This window comes from Eurosta solidaginis, chromosome 4, assembly GCF_040869045.1.
Source record: "Eurosta solidaginis isolate ZX-2024a chromosome 4, ASM4086904v1, whole genome shotgun sequence".
NCBI lineage: Eukaryota > Metazoa > Arthropoda > Insecta > Diptera > Tephritidae > Eurosta > Eurosta solidaginis.
In genome coordinates this window covers 823,106-848,609 of record NC_090322.1, presented here as the reverse complement: position 1 = coordinate 848,609, position 25,504 = coordinate 823,106, and the positions used below count along the sequence as shown (strand labels likewise).

At 37.2% G+C, this 25,504-nt stretch overlaps 2 protein-coding genes across 19 annotated transcripts in view; one reads left to right on the top strand and one right to left on the bottom strand.

Moving 5' to 3' along the window:
• The window catches only part of LOC137248382 (coiled-coil domain-containing protein CG32809), a 42,261-nt gene extending 25,203 nt beyond the window's left edge, over positions 1-17,058 (top strand). For 7 of the 16 annotated variants that reach the window (XM_067779288.1, XM_067779281.1, XM_067779284.1 and 4 more), the window contains 7 exons: positions 2,392-2,475; positions 3,483-3,545; positions 3,781-4,246; positions 4,753-4,935; positions 4,994-5,087; positions 13,847-13,963; positions 14,051-17,058. In XM_067779288.1, coding sequence (XP_067635389.1) covers positions 2,392-2,475; positions 3,483-3,545; positions 3,781-4,246; positions 4,753-4,935; positions 4,994-5,087; positions 13,847-13,963; positions 14,051-15,007 — 1,964 coding nt within the window. In that variant the 3' untranslated portion in view covers positions 15,008-17,058. Of the gene's footprint in view, positions 1-2,391; positions 2,476-3,482; positions 3,546-3,780; positions 4,247-4,752; positions 4,936-4,993; positions 5,088-10,233; positions 10,278-13,846; positions 13,964-14,050 lie in introns of all 16 variants that reach the window. The other 9 variants (XM_067779297.1, XM_067779290.1, XM_067779282.1 and 6 more) reach the window with 5 other exon arrangements.
• LOC137248384 (uncharacterized) overlaps positions 1-25,504 on the bottom strand; it is a 65,417-nt gene that overhangs the window by 7,157 nt on the left and 32,756 nt on the right. Inside the window, exons 1-2 of one of the 3 annotated variants that reach the window (XM_067779303.1) lie at positions 10,702-11,075; positions 7,171-7,493 (exon numbers count right to left, since the gene is read on the bottom strand). The exons of 1 other annotated variant lie outside the window; for it this stretch is intronic. The gene's annotated coding sequence lies outside the window, so the exon portion shown is untranslated. Of the gene's footprint in view, positions 1-6,903; positions 7,034-7,170; positions 7,494-10,701; positions 11,076-25,504 lie in introns of those variants that run through there. One more of the 3 variants, XM_067779302.1, reaches the window with a different exon arrangement.

The following is a 25,504-nucleotide window of genomic DNA, read 5'->3' as shown; positions in this document are numbered from 1 at the left end:
AATAATATTTAGGAAAGGTTTTGTTTAAATGTATTTAAGGAAATCAGCGGTTTCGCCATTTCGGAAAGATCCGGGAGTTTTGCATCAAAATCTCGCAGACCGTTCAAAAATTTTCAGGAGTAGCTCCTTGCGAAGGGATTGTTCCTCGTTCGCATGCTCCATAGAGGCTTCGAACCTAACCCCGGTCTTTGGAATTGGTACTGCTGCGTCTGCTGAAAAGAAATAGAGATACATAAAATAGTCACACTTTTGCCTGCATATCTCGTGCAAAGCGTAGATTCACCTGGGGTTAACTCCTAATAATCGTCGCGAACATAATTTCTTTAAATCATGTGTCGCTCCTTGGCGGTCACGCATAAAGGCGTTGTTAAGTTGAAAGTTGTTAACTACTGTTCGGCCTTACGATATAGGAGCTCATTATGGATGACCGCGTAGCTTCAGTTTTCAGACAAGTTCGACTGTCCGCTACGTTAGGGTAGTATCACACACGGTCATTAGTTCCACTGTCTTAGGAAAGCTTTTGCTTCACCACTTTGAGTGTTCTTGCGAAGGACAAAGCCTCACCTGGTAGATATATGTGCCTACGTATTCACAATTGTAAAAGGAGCCGTAACGTGTAGGTGATATTTAAACTTGGTTGATAGGCTATAATCAATGTGATTCACTCCAAGGGACTAGTTTTGGATAGGGCCGCCAACTTTAGGAAATGTTAAACCGGGAGACTTGGGTGTTGAAGGATGAAGTGTAAAAATCAAAATTAACATTTCAGACGCTATTGTATAGTTTCGCAAATAAACAACAGATGTTTGAATGCAAGCCTTAGTGATTTTTCAAACCCTTCTCATAAGTACATATATCCTCAACTTAAGTATGAGGTAAGAATAATTTCAAAGGAGTGTTTATGCCCCTAGAACCTACTAAAGGATTTTGCATCACTGATTTCGTTTATTCTTGAGGACAATTTAAAAACATGTTCACCTTGGGTCATTTTATTTGAATTAATTGCTCATTATTATTTTTTTCAAAAATGCAAAGTGAGCATATAAATTTATTATATAACTTTTCTTTTAGTATTTTGTTTTAATAACTTGCTGAATTGGGTGATGCAAAATCCGTGTTAAGCTGACACCGAAAGCACCTGTTATTTTAAATAACTTTTGAATAGTTATAGAGTTAAATTTCGCAATTAGTTTCTTATAACTGGCAGTGATGCGCATCCGTTCATACCACTTTTTTCGACCATATCCGACCAATTTTCCACATGAACAATAAATGGCCAAACAGTCTTAAACGAGTAGAAAATATAGTAACGCGCCGGACGCCGCGCCGCCACGCCGATATTTTTGACATTCGGCGGCGGCGTGCGAAAAACGACGAAAATCGGCGGCGTATATCTCTACTAAGTAAGACATAGGGATATAATTTCACGCAAATTATAAAAAATATTTCAAAATTCGCTCTACCATATCGACTGTTGAGTAAAATATCACCTAATCTCGGCAGCCAGCTCGTAAAGACTATGCCAGAATATTTTTTAAAAACGCCCTACCTCAGGATTTGCTTCAAAAACGCTCTTTCTCAGAATTCGGTTGAAGACCGTACTATCACAGAGTTTTCTCCATAAAGACTTTGTCCCACGACGAATTGTATTTAATTTATACTCAGATAGCTCGTGTTCGATACAAATTCTGATATATGATGTTTTGAAACAAATCTTGAGATAGGGCGTTTTTAAAAAAAATAACGAAAACTGCAACAGAGAAATTAAAAAAAATAAAATCGAAAAAACTCTAAATCAAAAATTCGAGCTTTAAAATTTAGAAAAAAATATGGAAATAAATATTTCTCCTCTTTCGTCCAGATCTTATTTCATGCATCCCTTATAAAAGCTATTGTATTTGGCTTTTAATTGGATTTGATTCAACGAAGATCCGGAACGCTTTTAAATATAACAGTTACATATAACAGTTGGGAATAGCCTAACTTATATTTCGACAAACAAATGTTAGTTGACAAGTAGTACAAAAATAACCACCTCAGACTTTTGTTTGGGCCATTGCCATACAAAAGTAATTCGCTTTTTTTCAATTCGCTTTATTGACTCAGATGGGAAATAGTAAACTATTAAAAAACTATTAAATATTGTGGATCTTTCCTATTCCCCATATTGTACAAGTACTCTTAATTTGAAACAGTATTGTTCAAAAATTTTAAATTTAACTTTGAATGCATGATGAGTCTTAAATGATTCAGTACTTCAGTAGCGAAGTTACTTATTATTAATTACATAATCGAGCCTTCATTTTCTTATCGTATATCGTATTACTTAGTGATTTTCACATGTTTATGAATTCAAGACATTTTGTTAATGTCGATTCATTTGTTTTTCAGAAAAATCAGTGTCGTTCGAAAAGTCAGTTTCTTTTAGCGACGACATACAAGGAATACCCAAGTCGCATAGTCCTCAACACGCTGGTAATTCCACTGATTTTCTTGCTATTTGTTGTACTAAATTAATTAGCTGATGGCATTCATTTGTTCTTTAGTTAACTGCATGTTGGTATAAGCATACATACAAACATACCTACCAATAAGAAAATATCTCAACTCTGAAAGTATGCCTCATTTCATAAGTACACATATGTGACCCGGCCTATAAAAAGGTTGCTTATGACTAAAAAAAAAATTTTCCACTTTTTTTCTGGTTTCAATAGTTTTTGAGACGCTCTTTCACGTGGTGAAAACTAGAAAGTCCTAACTTGCTTAGAAGTGTTCTGGAGATGATATTTTCATCCAATTGCATTTAACCTTCAGCTTGTAGTTCGTCCTCGTAATTGATACCAACATCATCGAAAGAATCATCATCATTTTCTTTGTTTTCACAGAAATATGTTTGAAAAGCCTCGCTAAATTGTTCTTCGACAGACATTATTCACAAGCGACACACGTCCTATTCGTTCAGCATTGCTTTTAAATCTGAGCAATCACACGATTTTTTTTCGGTCAGAAACTGGTTTGTGCTTTGCATTGAAAAAAACATCGCCCTTTATATACACACACGAACTTATCTCATTTATGCTCTTTTGCCTTTTTTGGTTCCCTTTTGGGCATGACTGTTCATAATGCAAAAGTAAAACTACTAAGAAACTGAAGAAATGCACTGTTTATCTATAACAGCTGTTTCTCGCAATTTCTTTTTTGAGTCATAAGCTACCTTTTCATAGGCCTGGTCAAATATATAAATGTATTTGCTATATACATATTCCTCCTAATATCAGATTAATTAAAATTTATAAAATATAATCAAAACTTGTGCATGCATAGATTTATTTAGGATTTTTTGCTAGTGCAGAAAATTTAGTTCGTGTGACTCATAGCCACTGCAGTGCAAATTTTAAAATAATTTCTCTCATTTCACACCAAAAAAAAATATAAACTCCACTTTGGTGCTGATGGTCAAACGATTTAATTTTAACCAAAAGCCGATACAAAACCAACAAAACCAGCCATAAAATCATCGACTTTACCTCGAACATCATCGCAGGGTAAGTAAAAAAGCACTCCTTTACGGAAACAATTTCACTCACACAAACACGGCATACACCTCCCTTCTGATGTGCGTAAACACATGCAGGCGTAAAAAAGCACACACAGTCACAATTGCTTACTAACCATTTAACTAGACTAGTAGATTAGTTTATAAATCAATATTGTATACTTCATATTGTCATAACCGTTGACCTTTAACTGCGACTCACTTTATATATTCTCATACCACAGCAGAGAGAGATCGCCTAAAGCCGCCACCACCACCGAAACCGCTGGTGCTAGCACAACCTCATCAAAGCTATCGTGCGGATATCGCACTCGCACCCGAAGTCTACAATCATTTGCGTGGCCTACAAAAGAAGGCCAAGGACTTGCGCATGGAAGTGCGCACACTTCGTCGTCTATCGCAGGCTCAAGCCGTTGCTGTGCGCGAGGATATCAAGGGAACTTTTATGCGTATACGCGCTACTCTACTGGCAAGCAGTGGTAACTTTTGGGGCAATATTCAAGGCGATCAGGATGCTACACGCATATCGCGTGAAGAGGAACTCTATAAGCAGGAAGTAATAAGATTGGAAAAGGATCTTAGCGATTTGGAGGGATCCGTAGAGTCGTTACGCGGTGAAGTAATCAATCGACGTACGCGAGTTAATATGACTGCTGTAGAGGATATGGCATTGGTGTTGAGCAGAGCGAGGTAATTGGGAGAGCAATATTTTGAAAGTTCGATATAAAAAACCTTTCACGTTACGTGAAAAAAAACGTATTTATTTGCGGAATATTCGAAACTATTTTTTCCATAGATGCAATGATGAGATACTCAGCATACTAAAGTTCCATTTGTAAAAACCTTATTTGTTTATTTATTTATTTAAAGTCAACTAACAAGAGTGGTCGACTAACAAAATACAAAGGAAAGTAATGTAAAAAAATAGCGTAAAAATATATACAAGTATAGAATTAAAAATGAAATTAATTAAAAATTTACAACTTTGTTTGACGTTGAACAAGAACTAAAATTAAACTATCGTTACATATTAAACAAGTAAACTTTAAGATATCAGTTGAGACTGAAAAGTATTGCATTGCGTAATTATACAACAATTATTTTAGTAAGTTTCGTATTTTCTCGTTGTTGCCTTATATCGAATTTTCGCTTTACCCAATATGAGTATAAATCTAATAGAAAATTTCTCTCTTTAGCAAAACTGTTGCAGAGCTAAAAATGAAATTTCCTGCGCTCTCCAATGGGTTACGCTGTATGCTTTCGAGCGAAATGGAACGCGTTGTGCGTGAGGAAAAGTTTCTTAAAGAAGAACCTGACCGCCTGGAGTCAGCATTGAGGCGCTGCAAGAAATTGACTGGCACTTTAGTGACTTTAAAAAGGTATAATCTCTTAGACATTATTAGGATTGCACTTAAAATATATAATCACGACCTACAGATTGGCCAGCGTACAAGAGCAACGATTACCCCCTAACGAACCGCAAATCAACGAAGAGCCACCACGCTCTGCTGAAATCTCAAATACGGACAAAGTAAGTACAAATGTTAAAAATTCATTAAACAGTTATAAAATGCAAATATGATTGCAATCACAAAAAGTTAATTAGGTAGCATTGTCAGCATAATTAAATTGAAGAAATTTAATTTTAATTAAATAATCAATTATATAGAATTAAAAATATATATTAACATAAATGCCCTCTACTTCCATTCGACTATTGCATTATAATCGACTTTAAATTCGCATTAGTATTTGATTAATTTTATTTTAAGTTTTACTTTAAAACTTTGTTATTATAATTTTGCTTTATTTTGTTGGTATTATACTTTCGAAAATTTTACTTATAGTAATTTTACGAAATGAAATGAAAATTTTGATCTAAAAGTAGTTAAAAAGTTTCCCAAAATACAACCAAATGCTTAAATATATAGTTTTGTGTGTAAATTAAAGTAAATTATTTAAGTTTGAGTTGAGTTCGAAATTAATGTCATTTAGAAAACATCAATTTTATGTTCATTAAATTTATTTTGCTATTGGCTGTTTGCTTATATTTAGTTAAAATTCGATATTTTTTGAATTAATATAAAATTTTAATACTTGCGTACTAAAAATGTTGAAATGGACGGTACTCTATCCTACACTTTATGTTTTCCATCAAATTTGCAGAATATACACCGAAAGTAGTTCCGAAATAATCTCTTAATGGTAGCAACTAACTACGCCTACCTATTTAGAATACCATCTACGGTTGATACGGAGTCTCATTTACTATTCTAAAATGATTGTATTGAATTGAAGTTATAACGACGATTAATTTGTATCTCTTTTGGCGCGAAACAGTTCTCATTAGTTAGAAAAAAGCAATTTTTCTTGTCTTCAATCTTCGCGACAATCATTCCGGTATTCACTATAGGAAGAAAGTTTTTGTCACGCTACCTAGATGGAAGAGTCTCTGCCCTGCCAAAACGATGTATTCGCAGAGAATGTGAACGGGTGTTTCAGGCTCCAGCCCAGAAAAGCGACATTTGTGTATAGGCGAATAATGAGTTTGGCAGATACTGTGTACAGTGTTGTCTGAACTGCTTAATTTATCAGTTACTTATAGCTTTCCTTGTTTGTGCCTTTCGGAGTACACAGAAGGGCTCTGGACCATAGAATGCCACTATAGCATCCTGTTTGGCTAGGTAGTCTACCGAGAGAGAAGATACAGCTGTTTAACTAACTGGTGCTTAATCTGCATATTATTCCTTTAAGCTGATAAGTTATTCATAAAAAAGAAAATGATGACAAATTAAATTAAATTTGTAACCTTCCTTTCAACGCGCGTCAGTCGCTTCTACGTTGGATAAACTGGCGCCAATTGGTCCCATAAAAGGAAGTCAAATTCATAGTTTTCCACCTGGTCCTTTCAACGGAGTGGGCACCGTCCTTTCCCCATAGGCGATTTGAGATAAAAATATCCTCTTAGTGGGAACATCATTTTTTATTCGAATAACACTTCATTCGCTGTTGCTTCCGTAACATTTCTCATAATAACGATTGTTGTAGCGATAAAGCTCCCCCGATAAAACTCCCCAAAGGTGTTGGCACTACTTTTAGAAATCTAAATTCCTGTAATGACTTTATATATTAATGGGCAATGTTACTAACGCTTTTTTTGTTATTCCTCTTAACAGTCCGGTGAGGCAAAGATATCACATGTAATGATCTGCAAGCCTTGCACTTAATCTTCAACTAATTTCATACATACATACAACCATACATAAATTATACATGCGTAATTGCAAAAAAAAACCAAACAACTTAAATAAATAACTCAGGAAAAAAAAGAAAACACTTTTAGCTACCTTCAACCTGTGCTCAATCCACATTCATCACTTGCTTATTAATTCATTTTCCTTTAAGTTGTATTGAATTCAATCAAGCAATCCAAAAACAATGCAGCCTTGCCGGAAAGGCCTTCACATACGCTTTTATGTATAAATAAAGCATTGAAATTCGCATTGAAAGCAATTAGAAATTGAAAATCAATTGCAAACGCACGCCGATTCACCAACGAGTGATGTTTCTTGCTACGCTTATTTACTACTTACCTAAATACAACACCTACATACATATGTAACTTCTTAGTAGTTGTTATTGTAGTTGTTTGAAGAAACGCTTCACCGATTCACTTCACGCCTATCAAACACTTACATGCAAACATTTTGCATTATAAAACAATCTCTTTTTTTGGACTTATTTGACTCGTTCGTACCTAACTTTTCTATTATTTTCGCATCAAAATAAACAAAACAAAAAACAATAAAAAAATTTATATTCCATTAAAATTGCTAATCGAATTCGGTGTTACAATAAATGGCTGCCAGCGTCCCAATCGAATAGTTTCGAATCGGTGCGAGGTGGCTGAATGTTACGATGAGTGGACGTCGGCTGACTGCAACCGAGAGAAAAAGTAAATTTTTAACACTAAAAAATTTGTTGTTATAACCAAAAAAAAAGAAGTACATAAATACATTAACAATTGGTTAAAATTATAGAAGAAAAATGTAAAAAATTGAAATTATGCATTATATTTTAGCAGCAATATTATTGTAAATAATTGTTAAACATATATACTCGTATGTATATAGGTATATAAATATCAACTAGAACAATTTGGAATTTTCGCATTTCTAAAATTTGGCATTAATATTTGTTGAAACGTTTACATATACATACGTACGTACGTACGCATCAGGGTTAGAACTACACTACAATCGTAGTAGATTTACTACGTTTTAAAAAAAAATTTAAATCAATGCCATTATCTTTTCCTCATGTTCTACTACATTTTTTTTATATCTAACATTACTCGCGAAGAAATGATAATACCGAAATACAAATACATAAATTTTAAGACTCCCGAAAACTCCGAAACAATGCCGAAACATGATGAAACGTATTTTCCCAAAATTAGTTCTCTCTATAGCTTTTTTTTTAAAGATAAAGACAACATGGGTTTACCGTGAGATTTATAGTTGTCACACTATTTCTTGAAGAAAGCGAAAACAAGAAACACTGAGAGAAATTTCAACTTGCTTGTGTTTCAAGAGCTCATTCAGCATTTTTTTCAAATATGGGTACTTAGTTTTAGTGTTTACCTTAAAAGTAGATACAAATTTTTGGATTTTTTTTTTGTTTCTTGAAAACTTTCATTCCTAAAGCAGTGAAAGTCTCTCATTGGGAACCAAAGGACTACAGACCTATCAGTCTATCGTCCTTCGTACTCAAGGCATATAAGGGGATAATTAGTAAGTTTCTCACTACTACTATTGATAGCAACCTCATGTCTACTTATTAACAGCATACACCAAAGGTAAATCTACGGAGACTGCGCTACGCAGCCTAGTCTGAACTATTGAAACATCATTTTTTCGAAAAGCATTATTGTCTTGCGGTCTTCCTAGATATTGAAGGAACATTCACAATATAAGGCCAGATGCTGTTAACAACCTGCTAACTAATCTGGATGTAAGTAGGCCCTAGTGGAACTGATTAATCAACTACTAAAGGAAGGGAGAGTACTTTTTTCACTGGGGAAGGTTAATATAATACGCACACCTCATGGTGGTCTTTCCCCGCTTCTATAGATCCTAACGATATATGTACTCGCTAATAAGAGATACAAGTTGAGGGAGCGGGAAGATTGTGGGATATGCTGACCTAGCTATTTTTTACAGAGGCAAGTTCCCTCAAATTTTATACGACCTGATGCATGTAGCATTGCGAGAGATTTCCTTATGGGCCTCCCAATGCGGGCTCAGCGTCAGTTCCGATTAAGCTGAGTCTCTCTTATATATCAAACGATACAAAAAACAACTGTTGAAATTATCAGAACTGAATTGTGCGCGGCTTAAACTGGAAAATAAGACCAAAATTCTCGGCGTAGTTTTGGACAAAAAGTGGGGACCCACCCCTAATATATGCACATGGATTTATACGGCGGTTATTCGACCCATACTGTTGTATGCTTTAAAAGCAACGCCTAGCGAAGCTCTTCAGATCAATCTTGATATAATAACATTGGATCTAGCTGGTTATCGAGCAGCGCCAACTTCAAATTCGACAACGAAATCTTCATTTTCAGCGAGAGCGAGGCTGTTTTCAATTCTCTTGGCTCTTGCTCTTTCAATTCTTAACTAAGAATAAACTGTCGCCGATCTCTGCAAGAGATGGCTTAACAACCGTTTAACCTCACATGGGTCCCGGGGCACAGAAACATCGAAGGGAACTGCATTTCAGACGAACTCGCTGGGCAGGGTACGACCAGGCGATTCTTCATGACCAAGAACGATTGCGACATGTAAGCTAAGGCTAAAAGAGCACGTCCACCGCCAAGCCGACGAAAGATTGTTTCGAACACCGGGGTGTCGCACATCGAAGGAAACCTGACCAGACTGGGATCCTAAAGGAGCACGTATACATGCTCAGTAGGGATAAATTTCTACTTGTAAAAGTACTAAGTGGGCACTGCCTTATAGGTAGGCATGCATGAAGGTTAGACGTGCCTTGTCGTCGTTGCTGCATGAGTTGTACATGGGATGAAGAGGAGGAAACGGTGATTCACCGCAACTGCAATTGCCCGGCATCAGGTCGTAAAGCAATGACATCAAGGACTTGGTAGCCTTCATCAGGTCCTCCAAATGGTTCGAAGAGGAAAGGTAATGATGTATTTTCGTCTTATCACAACGGGCCTAATGTCACTGGCCTAGGTGTGCCCTCAGGCAGCCACTTCAACCTAACCTATCCCTCTCAAAAACTTTGTGCATTGCTAGGAAATCTACTACGATATTAACTTAACTCTTCAATATTTCTAACTCTGGACCGCATGTATTTCGCTAATCACTTTTACGCCTTTGCTGCAACGCGTAGTATCTCATAATACATAATAGCATACATACATATGTACATCAATTCAGCATTAACATCCTAAACATGATCATTAAATATGTTAATTGAAAAAAATTTAAACTTCACGTTCTATTTGTCTTGTACTTGTTAAACAAGCAAAGTTAAATTAAAAAAATAAGTTCGTTAAACGTCGTTAAAGCATTTATTTATTTAAAAAAAAATCAAAAACAACAATACCAATGTGGTCTCGTTTTTCTTCTCTTGTTCTTCTTTGTATACCACAGTTTAACTGGCGATGGAGTTCTAACTTCAAAGAGGCAATCACTGAGTAATAACCGCATTTTACTATTCATTACAAAAAAAAAAAAAATTGTTGTATGACTATTTTTCTATCATTAGTGATCCTTTTAAACTTAATCAAACCTAAACTAACTACATTATCAGTGACAAGTTTTTTATGCAATTTACACAAACTTCAAACAAATTGAAATAAATAATAAAAAAAAACAAAGCTTAATCCTAACACTTAAACAAAAAAAAAATAAAAAATAATAATAATAAAACTTGAATGCTAAAGGCATTACAATTGCAATTAAAATCTTAAACAAAAATTGATATTACATGTTAAATATTAAATACATACATACATAAATAGGTTGATGTTACAATAATGTAAAATAATATTTTTTCTTTAAAGCAAAGCTTGTTAATCATTCATATTTAGTTTTCGAGTAAAATACGACTTTTCTTACTTTTTCAATTTTTACAAATTATGTGAGAAATCTTAAATTATATTTTTAACTGTTTGTTTAGCTTCACAATAACTGGTTTGATATATTTTCTTTTCACATTTTGTATAAATATTTTTCCCCCCTTTTCTGGCGCATCGATTTCAAAACGCATTTGTTGCTTCCTTTTTCACGTTGATGTCAAAATTCAGCATTTTCATTAATTCTTACATATTTGTTTTGTGTTTGTGCTTTGTTTTTACATTTTTCCCCCTTTTTTAACGACACATTAATGGAACATCATCATATGTAATCATCACTTATTGTAGTTGTAATTCCAAATTTAAAAAAAAATTCATGATTCGCCACTTAAGCCACTTTCTGTCTCATTGCATTCAACCACTTCTATTCGCCTTACACCTTGTTCTCTCGTACAAACATACATACATACTTACGTACTTATGCCAATCATTTTATCATATGTGTATTCATACATACATATGTCTAGATACAGTTGTGTGAATAAAAATATCATTAATTTTAATGATAATTTCAAGGTATTTATGTGATTTTGCATTTGCCATTTTGTCATTTTCATCACAATCACATTTTGTAAATAATCGCAATGAGACTCGTTATGGAGTAAAAATGTTTAGAATAGGGCAGTGGTGCACAACGCCGGCAGAGCTTCGGATGCAAAGGCAACTTTTTTGTATTAGTATGTGTTAGAATTCTAATATTCACTGCTTGAAGCACAAGCTAAAACTGATTGACTGCTGGCTTTACCGAATCTCTGTCACTGCACTCACACAAATGTAGGTGAGCGCCGAATTGTTTTCCGAAGCTCTCGTGTGCAACACTGGAATAAAGCAATAGAATAAAATGAGAAAAAAAAATATAAATCGCATACCTAGATCTAAGAACCTGACTAAAAAAAAAATCATAACATTTAAAAACGAGAAAATCCGAAAGCTTTTTCTTTCGATCTAGGTCTGCGAATTATACGTACGTAAAAGTGCAAAACTTTATAAGTGAAAGTCTGGACTTTCCGTCATTAAATAAATAATAACCCAAGCCGGCAAAATTTGACAAGAAGGTTGGACCCCGAAATCAGTATATGTGACAATCACTGATGTCATAGCCGAATTAGTCGTTGTTTCCCTTAAAAAAGTGTTTTAAAGAAAGTGGATATAATTTCCTATGTGAAAGCTTTCCTGTCGCAATGAACGCAAAAGGAAATCTCAAATTTAAGGCAACTCTCAGTCTAGAATGGTTAGTACATTGGTTTAGGTACATTTCATATAGAAACCGTAGACAATTTTTCACAAATGTATTTTTTGTGCGTTTAGAAAACTTTTGATAGTGAAATTAACAGTTTTGTATTTATTCTAAACAGAGAGAATGCCTCTAATATGTTTGTAAATTGAATCAAATTAATTAAAATAGAATAAATTTGAGCAAAAATGTAGAGCTACCAAGAAAAGAAAAGACAACACCAATGGAGATTTAAGTGTTCAAAGTCAGCTGTTGACGCAACGTAAACGCCAAAACGACGCAAAAGACGAATGTGTTTGGGCCCTTATGCATTTCGAAGAACAAAATACAGAACCAAAATCATTTCCAAAAACACACTTGTAACACGGCTGTTTTCAAGCGCGTAATAATTTTTCTAAAAAATAAAAGAACGATTTTTTCGAATCCTAGGGATATTGAGAAAAAGTAGACATTTGATTTCGGATTTAAATTAGGCGTAACGAAAATTTTTGAAAATGTACAGGGTTTGGAAAATGTCGACTGGTGTAAGTTTTGGCTTCGGAGTGCAATTATTTTGTAGTGGAAATTAGATATGTATTAATGTGAGTAACGGTAACAAAATATAAATGTATGTAAGAGTATTGCCTTATAAATACTTTCTGGTACACGCACAATGGCACTATCTCGACTCAATAAAATAAAATATTTAGGTGCAGTTCAAGCGAACTGAGATATTTCAGCATTAAAATCTGGAGTATTCACTACTTATGACAAAATGACAAAAAAAAGATTAGGAAATCGTTTCAACAACTTCTAAAGCTGTTCAGCTCTGCTGTTTCGGAGCTTAGTTTAAGTGCAGGTTTGAGTTGTCTAGAAACAACTACTTACTTTTTCTTTCTCTTGGCGCATTTTCTTTCATGTAAAAACTTTCGCCATAAGTAATGAAAGATATCACATTCACTATAAGAACCAGCATTTTTTTTTTGGTATAATTTCATTTAACATTTTCCAGTGTAAATCGGTGAAGTATTCTTAGGACGACCACTAAGACGCAAATATTTGTATGCACTTGAGATTTCTGTTTACTTTCAAGTATTGAGCTGCAATAAACCCTCGATTGTCACCTAACCTAAAACTGGTGCAATTGAAATCCCTACTTAATTCCAATCCTTTCCATTCATATTTTCCGATGTTTATTTTTTACTAAAATGCTCCAACGCACAACCGCGCAAGTCCATTTCCGAATTGGTAGTGTGAGGTTTTTTTTTTAATAAAACTTTCTGTTTATATTTTTGTTTTAATTGCGTTTTATGTACTTACATATTTGTTTTAGAAAATTCACAAATTGCATCTGCATGTTAAAAATATATTTAATACAAAGCTTTGTAAATGTTATTCTTAACTCGTTTGCAATAAAGCTTCTTCGCTTTGTGGTCTAATTTTGAAATTTGATTGCTTTTGGCTTTTGCGTATCTCTTTTTTTGGCTGTTAGTGTACTAATAACCTCTGCTAGTATTTCTGCTGTTAGTGCTTGGACACTCTGTTAAATAAATGTCTCGTGTCATAAATGTCAATATCACAGTCATCTATCACAGTCTCTGAGCTTATTTTGTTGCACCTTGATTTTTTTTGGCACCAAAATCATCAATGAATGGCACATTTTCAAATTACTCGAATTATTATGCATTTGTGTGTTTAAGTCAGTTTAAATTAGGCGATTTTTTTTTAATTTTTGCAAGATCTACTAACTTTTCTTGCATTTATACAGTCTTCAAATATCATATGAATATCAGATTTGGTTGTATGTATGTTAACTGTATCATCTAAACTTAAACAGAATCATGGATTTCCTTATTTAATAAAACTAATTTTATTCCTCTTATTATTATTATTATTATGAATCATCAAACTTTAGCCAGTCCCAACACCCAGGATGGGGACGTTCGCTGTCAGCGGGGGACCAGAAAACGCACTCGATGCTCTGCTAGACGAACTGCAGACCTTTTCTAAGCCGCTTACACAAAATAATGAGGTAAGCTAAAGTAAGCTATAATTTCTAGAAAGAAAACAAACTCCACACATAAGTTCATCATTAACGACTTATTCCTTACATTCCTAGATACGTCCTGACGATTCCACATCTGATGAAAGCTCACAAGCTGTACAAAGCACAGTTACCACACAAATATCCCAAGCACGTTTATATATCCAAACCACAGACACAAACTCCATTCCAAATCAAACGCAACCGATTCCTACCATGGCCACCAATATTTCAAATACTTTACCACATAAATTCAGCAACAATATAGCTAATGCGACTACAAACAATAACAACGTAGCTGCCTCTTCAATGGTGCATAGCAATGTTGGTAGTCTTCGTCGTCTTCATTCATATCCCAGCGGTTCGGATACGGACATTTCACCACCACAGAATCCACGTACGGCTGTAGCCAAACCACCAGTTCCCGAACGCACTGCAGAGTTGATAACAAAGGTTGGCAATAAACGCATACCGCCGCCACCACCACCACGCACCAGCTCCCGCAGTCCGCTAGCCAGTCCCACCAATCCGAATGTCCCACAACAATTACCAACAGTTAACGAAAGTGATGGCATGGGCAACAAATCAGATGGAGGTGGTGGCAGTGGTAATTCCAGTGGCAACGAATCAGCCAACGATCACGTCCAACGACAAGTAGCATTGGAAATGCGTCATAAGGAATTGTTAAAAAAACAAAAACAATTACAAGAACAATATCAGCGCTTGCAGCAAATGACTAAGATGTCAAGCGTAGATGTGGCCGAAAATAATGTGCTCTTACAAAAGACCGGTAGCGACCCAAATTTACCATCAAAGCAAGACAAATTGGCGACACAAGGTAATGGCCTGCCAATAGCAGAGAAGCATGATAAGATAAAGCAGTTAACTAATAATGTAAGTGGTGCAATTGAAAAGCTGGGAAATGCTAGTGGTGGTGGCGGCGGCGGTGCCGCAAGTGAAAAGGGCGTCAAAATAATAGGTGGCAGCAGCGTCTCTACTACCAAGCAATTGTACGAAACAGAAATTCTCTAACATAAACCAGTAATAATGGTGGAATGGCAGGAAACAGAAATAGATATTTGAGTAAAGCATAAAAAGCACAAAAATTCTAGACGCACTGGAGCAGAGGTACTACATGGAACACGATTACCACTGACAACCGGCAACTGGCAAACATTGTTGTAGAAAAAACACCTTATTTGCTAGATTTTTTGCAAAACTTGGCAGCGAAACATATTTGAAAAAAGGCGAATGGAAATTATAAAGGCAACGATTATGTAGGACAAACAATAATTTTACATAAAAAGTTTATTGGACAGAACTTAGTTTTGTTAGAATTAAAAAAAAAACTTGTTATAGATAAGGTATGGTAAAAAGAGGAAGAAGAAGAGATTTTTTTTATTTTTTGATGATTTATTTTGCTCAAGGTTGAGTTCAAATAAAACCACAATTAATTTTTGTATCTAATTGTCCTAATTTACTTCAGAAGGAAATCAAAATGTCAACCAAAATAAAATGACAACTTTAATATAAAAATTGTGGTTTTATTCAAATTCGTTCTTGAGCTCATTAAATCCACAAAACATTTGAGGAAGATAAATATGTATGTTGTATTATACCGTAGTCTTGCAAAACAGGGATGTAAGCATTCTAAAATGGAAACATTTTTTAAAATTCCTGTTTCGTCGCGTGTAGGAGCCACACACACACACTTCACACAAATGCAGGTTGCCAAGAAGAGCACACGAAATCAAACCTTAATCTAATGAGTTGCAATTTGTACAAGAAAAAATATTAGAATTCAATCACACATACACACGCTAAGAAACTTGCAGTTAAAATCATATAAACTTTGTTTCAAATATTAAAAAAGTTGTAAGTTTTTATTCTCACTTAAATTTAATAGATTAAGGTGACATGAAAAAATTTAAAAGAGACATTGCACGCACCCTAACGTTTGTATTAGAAGCCGTACAGGGAAAGCCAGTGGTGTTCACTCTCCTTTATGCTAAGGGTCATATGACTTATGTCTGGTGTGAGTTAAAGAGTTAAGGAAATGTAATTGCCGATTCCATTCAAAATTCATAAATACAATCACTGTTATTCCTGGTATTTAACCAACTGTGTTCTTACAGGGTCGTTGCCAAAGAAATAATGAGACGCGCATATATTTATTTGCTAAATACGGGCTCCCCTGTGCACGATTGCCGAAAAACCTTCGGAAAAAGGAAAGAGAGCGAATTGAGTTTAAAATGCATTAATTTCCGTTCATAGTGCCAGATTTTATAAATACACTTTTTCTTAAATGCTCAAGGAGCATTCTCTCAAATCTCAAAATTTTTTGATTACTCGCTTAAAAGCCTTAATTTGCACCGAACATTAAAAGAAAAAAATAACAAATGTGAACTGTTGACAAATAAAATATATGAATTATTCATTTCGGAATGGTTCGGAAAACGACCACGTATTGCCAGGCGTAGTCGAGCTCTCAAAAAATAACCAATTCGCCTAAATGTAGGCAACATTATTTTTTCCTATTTTTCGCACAAAATAACTTGTTTGTACTGTTTTTATGAAGATTAAATTTTATTTAGCATTTACATTCGTAATACATAAAATAAGTGGAGAAATGTTATGGTAAAGGCGAAAATTAATGGTGAATAGTAGGCAATATTCAGCTACATGCGGTAATATACTGTAACGAATATTAGCAGCACTAAGGGATACTATCATCTCTAAGCCGATGCCTTGTATGCACATCAATAGATCAATCATTCACCCCTATTACGGTTGTCAACTTCAACCATCACTTCGTATCGTCGTCGACATCACGTCGTATCAACATCAATGTCACGTCAATGCATAATTGGTATTTACTAAAGCGCCAAATACACGACACGAACATTTCCGCGAACATTCCCGTTATGTAATGTTTCTGCGACCTTTTCTGTTGTTGTTGTTGTTGTAGCAATGCTCGCCCCACCTAATAGCCGCGACCGATCACAAATTGTCATCAATATCCTCTAACGGGAGTCCAGGGAAACTTGCCGTTTCAACAGGGGTGGACCATAAGGAAAGGGGTGTTAGAGGCGTTGGTTCCACATTACAATTAAAGAGATGGTTGGTGTCATGTGGGGACACATTGCAAGCAGGGCATACATTTTGTATGTCGGGGTTGATTCTGGATAGGTAAGAGTTTAACCTGTTACAGTATCCAGAACGAAGTTGAGCAAGAGTGACACGCGTTTCCCTGGGGAGTATGCGTTCCTCTTCTGCGAGTTCTGGATATTTTTCTTCAAGTACTGGATTCACCGGGCAATTCCCGACATAAAGGTCTGACGCCTGTCTATGGAGTTCACCAAGGACCTGCTTGTGTTTTTCCGCTTCATACGGCTGGGTTCTCAGGTGCCGTATTTCCTCAAAATGCTTACGGAGATGACTCCTTAGGCCCCTAGGCGGTGCTGGTTCGTCAATCAGATGTCTGTTGGGATGCCCAGGTTTCTGGGTATTCAACAGAAACTGTTTGGTCAGCATCTCATTTCTCTCCCTGATGGGGAGTATTCTCGCCTCATTGTGCAGATGGTGTTTTGGGGACATAAGAAGACAGCCCGTGGCGATTCTGAGAGCAGTATTTTGGCAGGCCTGTAGTTTCTTCCAGTGGGTGGTTTTTAGGCTTGGCGACCATATGGGTGACGCGTAGCACGTAATCGGCTGGCTAATTGCTTTGTATGTGGTCAAGAGCGTTTCTTTATCTTTTCCCCAGGTACTGCCAGCAAGGGATTTGAGGATTTTATTACGGCTCTGAATTCTTGGAACAATTGCGGTTGCGTGCGCACCAAAATGTAGATCCTGATCAAACGTCACACCCAAGATTTTGGGGTGTAGGACAGTCGGTAGCGTAGTGCCATCGACGTGGATGTTCAATATGGTCGACATTTGGGGCGTCCATGTTGTAAATAAGGTCGCGGAAGATTTAGTCGGTGACAATGACAGGTTTCGCGAGGCGAAAAAACTGGAGAGAGCAGGGAGATAGCCGTTTATTTTATTGCATAGCTCATCGATCTTTGGGCCTGGGCCTGTGGCCATTATTGTGCAGTCATCGGCGTAGGAAACGATTGTGACTCCTTCCGGTGGTGAAGGTAGCTTAGATATGTAGAAATTAAACAAAAGCGGGGATAGGACACCACCCTGTGGCACCCCTTGTTTAATTCTCCTTTGTTTTGATGTTTCGTTTCTGAATTGCACCGATGCCTGCCGACCACCCAGATAATTTGCTGTCCACCTTTTAAGACATGGGGGAAGGGTAGACCCTTCCAGGTCTTCCAGTAACGAGCCATGGTTGACCGTATCAAAAGCTTTTGATAGGTCTAACGCTACGAGTACTGTTCTATGGTGGGGATATTGATTCAAACCGCAATTTATCTGGGTGCTAATGACATTTAGCGCGGAGGTAGTGCTATGGAGTTTTCTGAAGCCATGCTGATGAGGGGCTAGCTGCAAATGTGCCTGGAAATGAGGGAGCAAAATGGCTTCAAGCGTCTTTGCCACTGGCGATAGGAGAGATATCGGACGATATGACTCACCTACGTTAGCTGGTTTCCTAGGCTTTAGTAGCGGGACCACCTTGGCCATTTTCCATTTCTCGGGTATGACAAAGGTGGAAAGAGACAGGTTGAAGACATGCGCTAAATATGTGAAATCTATGTGTCTATCCCTAGGTTTTTAAGCATCGGCATGGCTATGCCGTCTGGGCCCACTGCTTTGGATGGTTTAGCGCGACCAATGGCGTCCTCAACCTCTCTAGCGGTGATGGTAATTGGTGACGCGCTGAGTTTGTGTTTATGTGCACGTCTATTGGCTCTCCGTCTATCTTTGTCGACCGTAGGATGCATTATATATTGTCGGCAGAAAGCGCTCGCGCATTTTTTCGCATCCGACAGCACCTTATCGCCAAAGGCGATGGAAACTTTGTCTTTGTGCTTAGTCGGATTCGATAGGGACTTTACGGTGGACCAAAGTTTACCTACACCGGTAGAGAGGTTACAACCTCTTAGGTGCTCTTCCCATTTCGCCCGCTTGTGTTCGTCCACAAGCAATCTGATGCGTTGGTTTATATCCCTTATTTGGGGGTCGCCTGCATCAAGCTGTCTTATAAGGTCGCGTTCCCTCGCTAAGCTCGCGGCCTCCGCCGGGAAGTGGGGCCGGATTTCGGGAATTCTCCCGGCGGGAATGAAATGTGCCGAGGCGGATTCAATGACCTTACGGAAGGCACGCTCCCCTTGGCGGGCATCAGTCGGGATAGGGAGGGCAGCAAAGCTGCTGTCTGTTGCAGATTTATATTCTTCCCACTTTCCTTTTTTGAAGTTTATGAAAGTGCGTTTTTCGGTGACGATGAAGTCGGCGGTACGCTCGAACGAAATAAGTATGGGCAGGTGGTCGGATGCCAATGTTACCATCGGCTGCCAGTTGACGCAGTTTACGAGTTCTGCGCTCACGATTGAGATATCTGGCGAGCTATGACAGCTTCCTACCATACGTGTGGGGGCGTCTCCGTTAATTGTGCAGAACGTCGTTTCGTCTATTTGATCCGCCAACATCTCACCCCTACTGTCCGCCCGCAAGTTTGAATGCCATAGGTCGTGATGGGCCAGTGAGTAAGGCCTCGATATTAGGGCGGTATCCACTGGGGCAACAGGTGACAGGAGGGATGTAGATGTTGATGATTTCTAGATTTACATCGCCTGACCGGACAGATAGGCCTTGACGTTCTAAGACATTGTCACTGCGGTCGATGCCAGGATCAAATATATGATATTGCACAGAGTGGTGTATAATAAACGCGAGGCCGCCTCCATTTCCGCTCTCGCGGTCTTTCCTGTGGACATTATAACCAGAGCAGGTCTGCAATGCAGATCTTGCTGTGAGTTTAGTCTCTTGAATCGCAGCAATGCGGATGTTGTGCCGCTTCATGAAATCGACTATCTCCGTAATCTTCCCAGTTAGTCCATTACAGTTGAACTGCAGAATTCTGAAGTGCATGAGGGGTGACGCCGCCACTCTAGGGGTAAGTGAGGGGTGACTACGCCTAGGTTGTGGAAGGCCAGGACGCAATTGCTGTTGTGGCCTTGGGACTGGGCGCCCTTGGGCAAGCATTGGGGTACCCGGATGATTTGGGTTTGCGACCTGGCAACATGGCGCGATGACACCCGTCGAGGGGTTGCCGTCGCGGAGACCAGAACATCTAGGAAAGTGGCACCACCCAAGGCAGGAGCTGCATTGAGCGGATGTCGCAAACCTATATATTCTGTGCTGGCAGACGGTGCAAACGGAGGCAGGGACTAAGAGTCTGTTTCCCTGACCTGCACGATTGCTGCCAGAAAAGAAGGGAGGAGAAGAAGACGGGGGCAGGGGCTGATGCTCAGCATTGCTACCAGCTCTACTACGAAGGTAGTAGTTATGAGTGGTATCAGCTGTTTGAGTTGTTGGCGCCGTGGGGCGCGAGCAGCAGCGGGTACTTGTTGTGGCTTGCTGAGCAGCGAAGCTGATGGAAGGTAGTGGGGATACGCTTAGGCGTAGACTACGGGACGCCCTTGGGCGTGAGCAGCAAGGAGCCACAAAAGATTTATAAAAGTTACGTGGACGTCGGGTTTTGGGATCAAGCCCAGAACAACCTGTCCGATGCAACCATCCCTTGCACGAGACACACTGAACAGAGTATGACCGTCCTAAAAAGATTCTTTTCTGGCAAATGCAGCAAAACCATTTCTCAGGACCGGGGTGAGGAGACGGACCCGGATTGGGTTCGATACCTTCCCGGAGTAAGAGAATATGTAGCAGTCCTGCTGCAAGGAGCTGCTGGGAGGATGACAATTTGTGGGAGGGACGAAACAAATTAAATGGGGTCACACTGAAATGACAGTCCTTGGTCGGGAAAAATCCCGAGTCGCTCCGGTACATAGAACCGACTGCCTTGGGAAGCGCGACCTTTTCTGTCGTGTATGGTGATGTTTGCCAGTTCGCGCAAATGTTCGCCAAAAATCAAAATATTTTAATTTTTGGCGAACATTTGCGCGAACTGTTCGTGCGTGTATGGCGAACTAGCTCATAATCGTAGTAATTTCTGAAAGGAACCTTTCAGAAATTACTACGATTATGAGCTAGTTCGCCATACATATATATATATAAGATATTTTTTTTACGCTTAATTGCCACAGCGAGCAATATTGCTGCAGCACAATTGTTGTCCGTATTCATCGCTGTCTGAAAGAGAACTAATGTTCGACCAAAAGTTCGTATGGTGTATGGCCAAAGCTGCGAACAAGATTGCGGAATGTTCGTGTCGTGTATTTGGCGCTTAAGGCAATGTATTGATGTCGACGTGATATCGATAAAAACGCGATCCCTATATTTTGACAGCTGTTTATTTACAATTTGTATCGAGTTAATTTTTTGTTTAGTGGACAATTTGTGGATCTAAATAACTGCTAAAATCTATTAGTGCACAATTAAACATTCCGGGCAAAATACACACAAGGAATTTGTTTACGAACTTTAGTGAATATATTGTAGATGATTGGATTTATGTTTAGTACACCATTAGCAACTCCCTACCTCCCGGAGCGTGGTGCACTAATGCAAAACTTTATCGAATTCGGTAGGGGTATCAAAATACCCGAATTGACCTCGGTATTAATAATCTGAAGGCGGAAACAGAAAATCCTTGAAATTTCACAAAAACCTTTTAATGAACCACTTGAAAGCTTGCAACTCTTTTTGCAAATTTTTCCTAACGCAAGTATAATTTTTATATTCAGACTTCGGATTATTGAAATCGAGGTCAATACGTGTCTTTTGGCACCTCTCCTGAATTTTTTGGGCGTGTTTTGGCAGTCGACCGCTACCTTAGAACATTACCACTATTCTACTAAACTGACTCTTGTTGGTTATTTTGACTATTTTCTGAAATCGAATAAAAAATTAATAAATAAGAAGCATAAAAATCATAAAAAAGCTTTTTTTTTTGAATTGTTAATAGTTGAATTCTGTATTGCCGCGCTTGTCGTCACCAAAAACTGTGTCGACAAACTTTGTGTCGCGTCACGTCAACACAACTTCAATATTGTTTTAGTCAATACCAAAAAAGTGTCAAACCTATCAATAGTTATCGACGTTGACAACGCCGATACCAATTCATGAGCGTCGACACTAATTTTCTCACTATTGACAACCGTAATAGGGGTGATTATGTCTACACATATGTACGTACACGCAGCGGAGAAGAGGCGCACAAACACATGCAGATATTTTATCTGAGATGCTCCCAAAAGTATGCAATTATAATTGTGGAAGTACACGTGCATCTGTAGTTATAATTTTATAGTAGTAACTAAGTAAATTCTGGATGCGCCTAGAAGATGCAACGAGGAAATCACAGAGTATAAAAGGCAGCAACAGTAGAGGCGCGAGAATCAGTTTCATTTAAGCAAGCTATTGGTTGTGAAGTATAAGTGTTACTGTGAAGTACTTTAATAAACGCCATTTTGCATTATTGAATATTGGAGTTATTTATTTAACAGTTTAATGATTCGAACGTTAGTAGAAGGTTGCAAATAAGAGGAATTGCACTAAAATCGTTACAATACAAAATGTTCCCTGTACGGTCTTCATCACTACATCACACACATACAGATATAGATAGAAACATGCACATGTATATGTTTGTATCTAAATTTGCATACAAAAAAAAGTATGTACACAAATATGTATGTGACTTGTCTTAGCATTATCAAATAAGCTATTGTACTTGTAGTCTAGTCTAGCATAGCATAAGACTTAATATATAGAAGCGCAAAAGCTATACACACATAAACACGTGCAATGATTTGGGCAAAATACCTATGAAAATTATGTATGTATGTAATAATGGTACTATTAACCTTATGAACATGCAGTACATACATATATACATACATACAAATCATATATGTTGTATAAGCAAAAAATAATATAAAACTTATTTATTATATTTATTATGTGTATAGTCGTGGGCTATAGCTGGTGCTCAAACGAAATCCAAATCGGATCGAAAATATGCTTAAGTGAAAATTTTAGCGGGCGTAGGTTTTGCCTAGTTGTTATTTAGTTAATATTTAAAACAAAAAATCGCTAGTTATAAATGGTTGAATTTTCAAATTAAATAATTTGCACTTATCTACACATACATATATACGATGAATGGAATGGTCCTTAAAGTCCCCAACATTACATATGTACATATGAACGCTAATAATCGGATATCCAAACTCCAATGAAAGCTATTTTACCAATTGGCCAAGAATACTCGATTGAATATCAGGTGCGCCTAAAATTATGCAAGATTTATGGCATGGCTGCCCACTTGGTTGTTACGCTCCAGAGCTAGGCACAGCTTTTATTAGTACTATAACTTGAACTCTGCATCTGATATTGGGCCCGTATTATGTGTTACGTTCCATGATCGAAACTCATGTTATAAATCACAAAAGCTCTGAGATGGTGGACCGCATTAATGGCATATGCGAACTAGCGACAAATAGTACTCGTTAGATCCATAACTTATTAAACTTAAAAAAAAAAGTTTGACAGTTGCATAGTTATCGCTTGAGTGAAAATGTTTTTTGGTCACTGTTCGTAACACGTAACACGTAACACGGGTCCTGATTTATATCAGATTCAAATGCCGTTGTAGAAATAATTGGTTTTTATAGCAAATTCATATGACTGATTTGGCTGATGAATGTTTGCATGTATGTAGAATTAAAGAAATGTTATTTGTTGTGATGCACTTGAATTTCATGATTTTATTACAATATTATAGAATTAGAGTGGCATATATTTATATTGCAAGTTTGTGTGTATATTAGGGCAAATCAGTTTGTATAGATGTAGCTTTGAACAGTGATGTTATGAGTTCGGTGCGGTTGGGTTTTGAAGTCCCTGCTACCAAATCGGATATGCCTCATATGCGTAGATCAGCCATCAAGCGATTTTCAAATAATCTAAGCCAGTGACGTTCAAATTGAGTTTATTGTTGTTATTGTTTTATTGCGATAAAGACACTCCCCGAAGTTGTTGGGGAGTGTTATCGATGTTGATGGTCCTTTGCCGGATATATGTAAATCGTGTACGTTCACCATTAAAGCACAATCCCGAACATCTCGGGAACTATTTAATATGACCACACTGACCCCCTGGGGATTTGAGTTTTCTATTATCCGCCTATTTCCTATCACCTGGCGTTTCCTTTTTTCGTTTCACTTATCTCTTCTCCTTCCATTTATTTTCCCATTCACTCTAGCCCTGCTGCATGGCAAACCTTGTTCAAATGTTACTTAATGCTACTAGTTTGGTATCAAAGTGAGAAAAATCATATCCGGACCCCCAATCGAATCTTAATTAAATACAAACATTGCTATGTTTAGACCTGCTCTCTAACATTAATATTACCCATATAACCATTAGGGTTATCTACATCGGGATTTTGGACAAAAAAGCTGTACAGCTGAGTCCAAGTGTTCCCATATGCGTCAACGTCTTCGTCCTTCAAATCATATATTGAGAGCTCCAAAATCTCTTAGCTCTGATGATCTTTTCTTCAATAAAGCTGCCTTACTTGGAAGCCAGTTCTGCTAGAAACGATATCGGAAAGCAAATTGTCCTAGCCTAATATGCATATAAGCTTGCGCATCGATTTGTTTTTTGTTAAGTGTTTTTAACTATTTAATAATTAAAATATATATATGTACACAAAGGCTTTAATAGTCCACATGCGACCCGTGCATAATTGCACTTAATCCCTATAGTATTGGTATCTATCCGTGTATACATACAAATGTCTTTACGTACGTATGTGTGCACGAAAAATCGCAAATTAATAATTGTATTATGCAAATCTTTATTACATTAGCATAACAATAGCTAAAAAAAAGTAAGAAACGAAAGCACGTTATGTAGAAGAAATAAATAAATTAAGGCTGCTTGTACTAAAAGCTCAAAGCGAAGCGCGAACATTAACACATTGACGCTGCGCCTGCGCAAACCTGAAATCCAGCAAATGCTGTTGAAAAGAAGTGCTAAGCTAAAACAAAAGTGAAGCGGCAACCCTATAAGTTAACCAAATAAAAAAATTAAGTAAACATAAACGAAAACCTTATCTTATTGAATCAAAAAAAGTCACGCCAGTTATGTATGTATGTATGTTATTTGAATAAACAAAATTTGTTACATTGGCAAGGAAAGTGAGACTGATAGTTTTATGTACATTAAACACACACATACACATATTTAAATAAGCAAGCAAAATCTCAAAGTAAAAGATAGACATTTGCAAAAACAAAAACAAGTTATCTAGAATCCTTATTATCACAAATGCAAAGTATGAAAGAAACTTTTAAATTACGATTAAATCATATTAAATTAAATTAAATAAAATGTGAGACGGTAAAAGATTGATAGATAATATGAAAAGCTAATGTCATAGAGTAAAGCTGC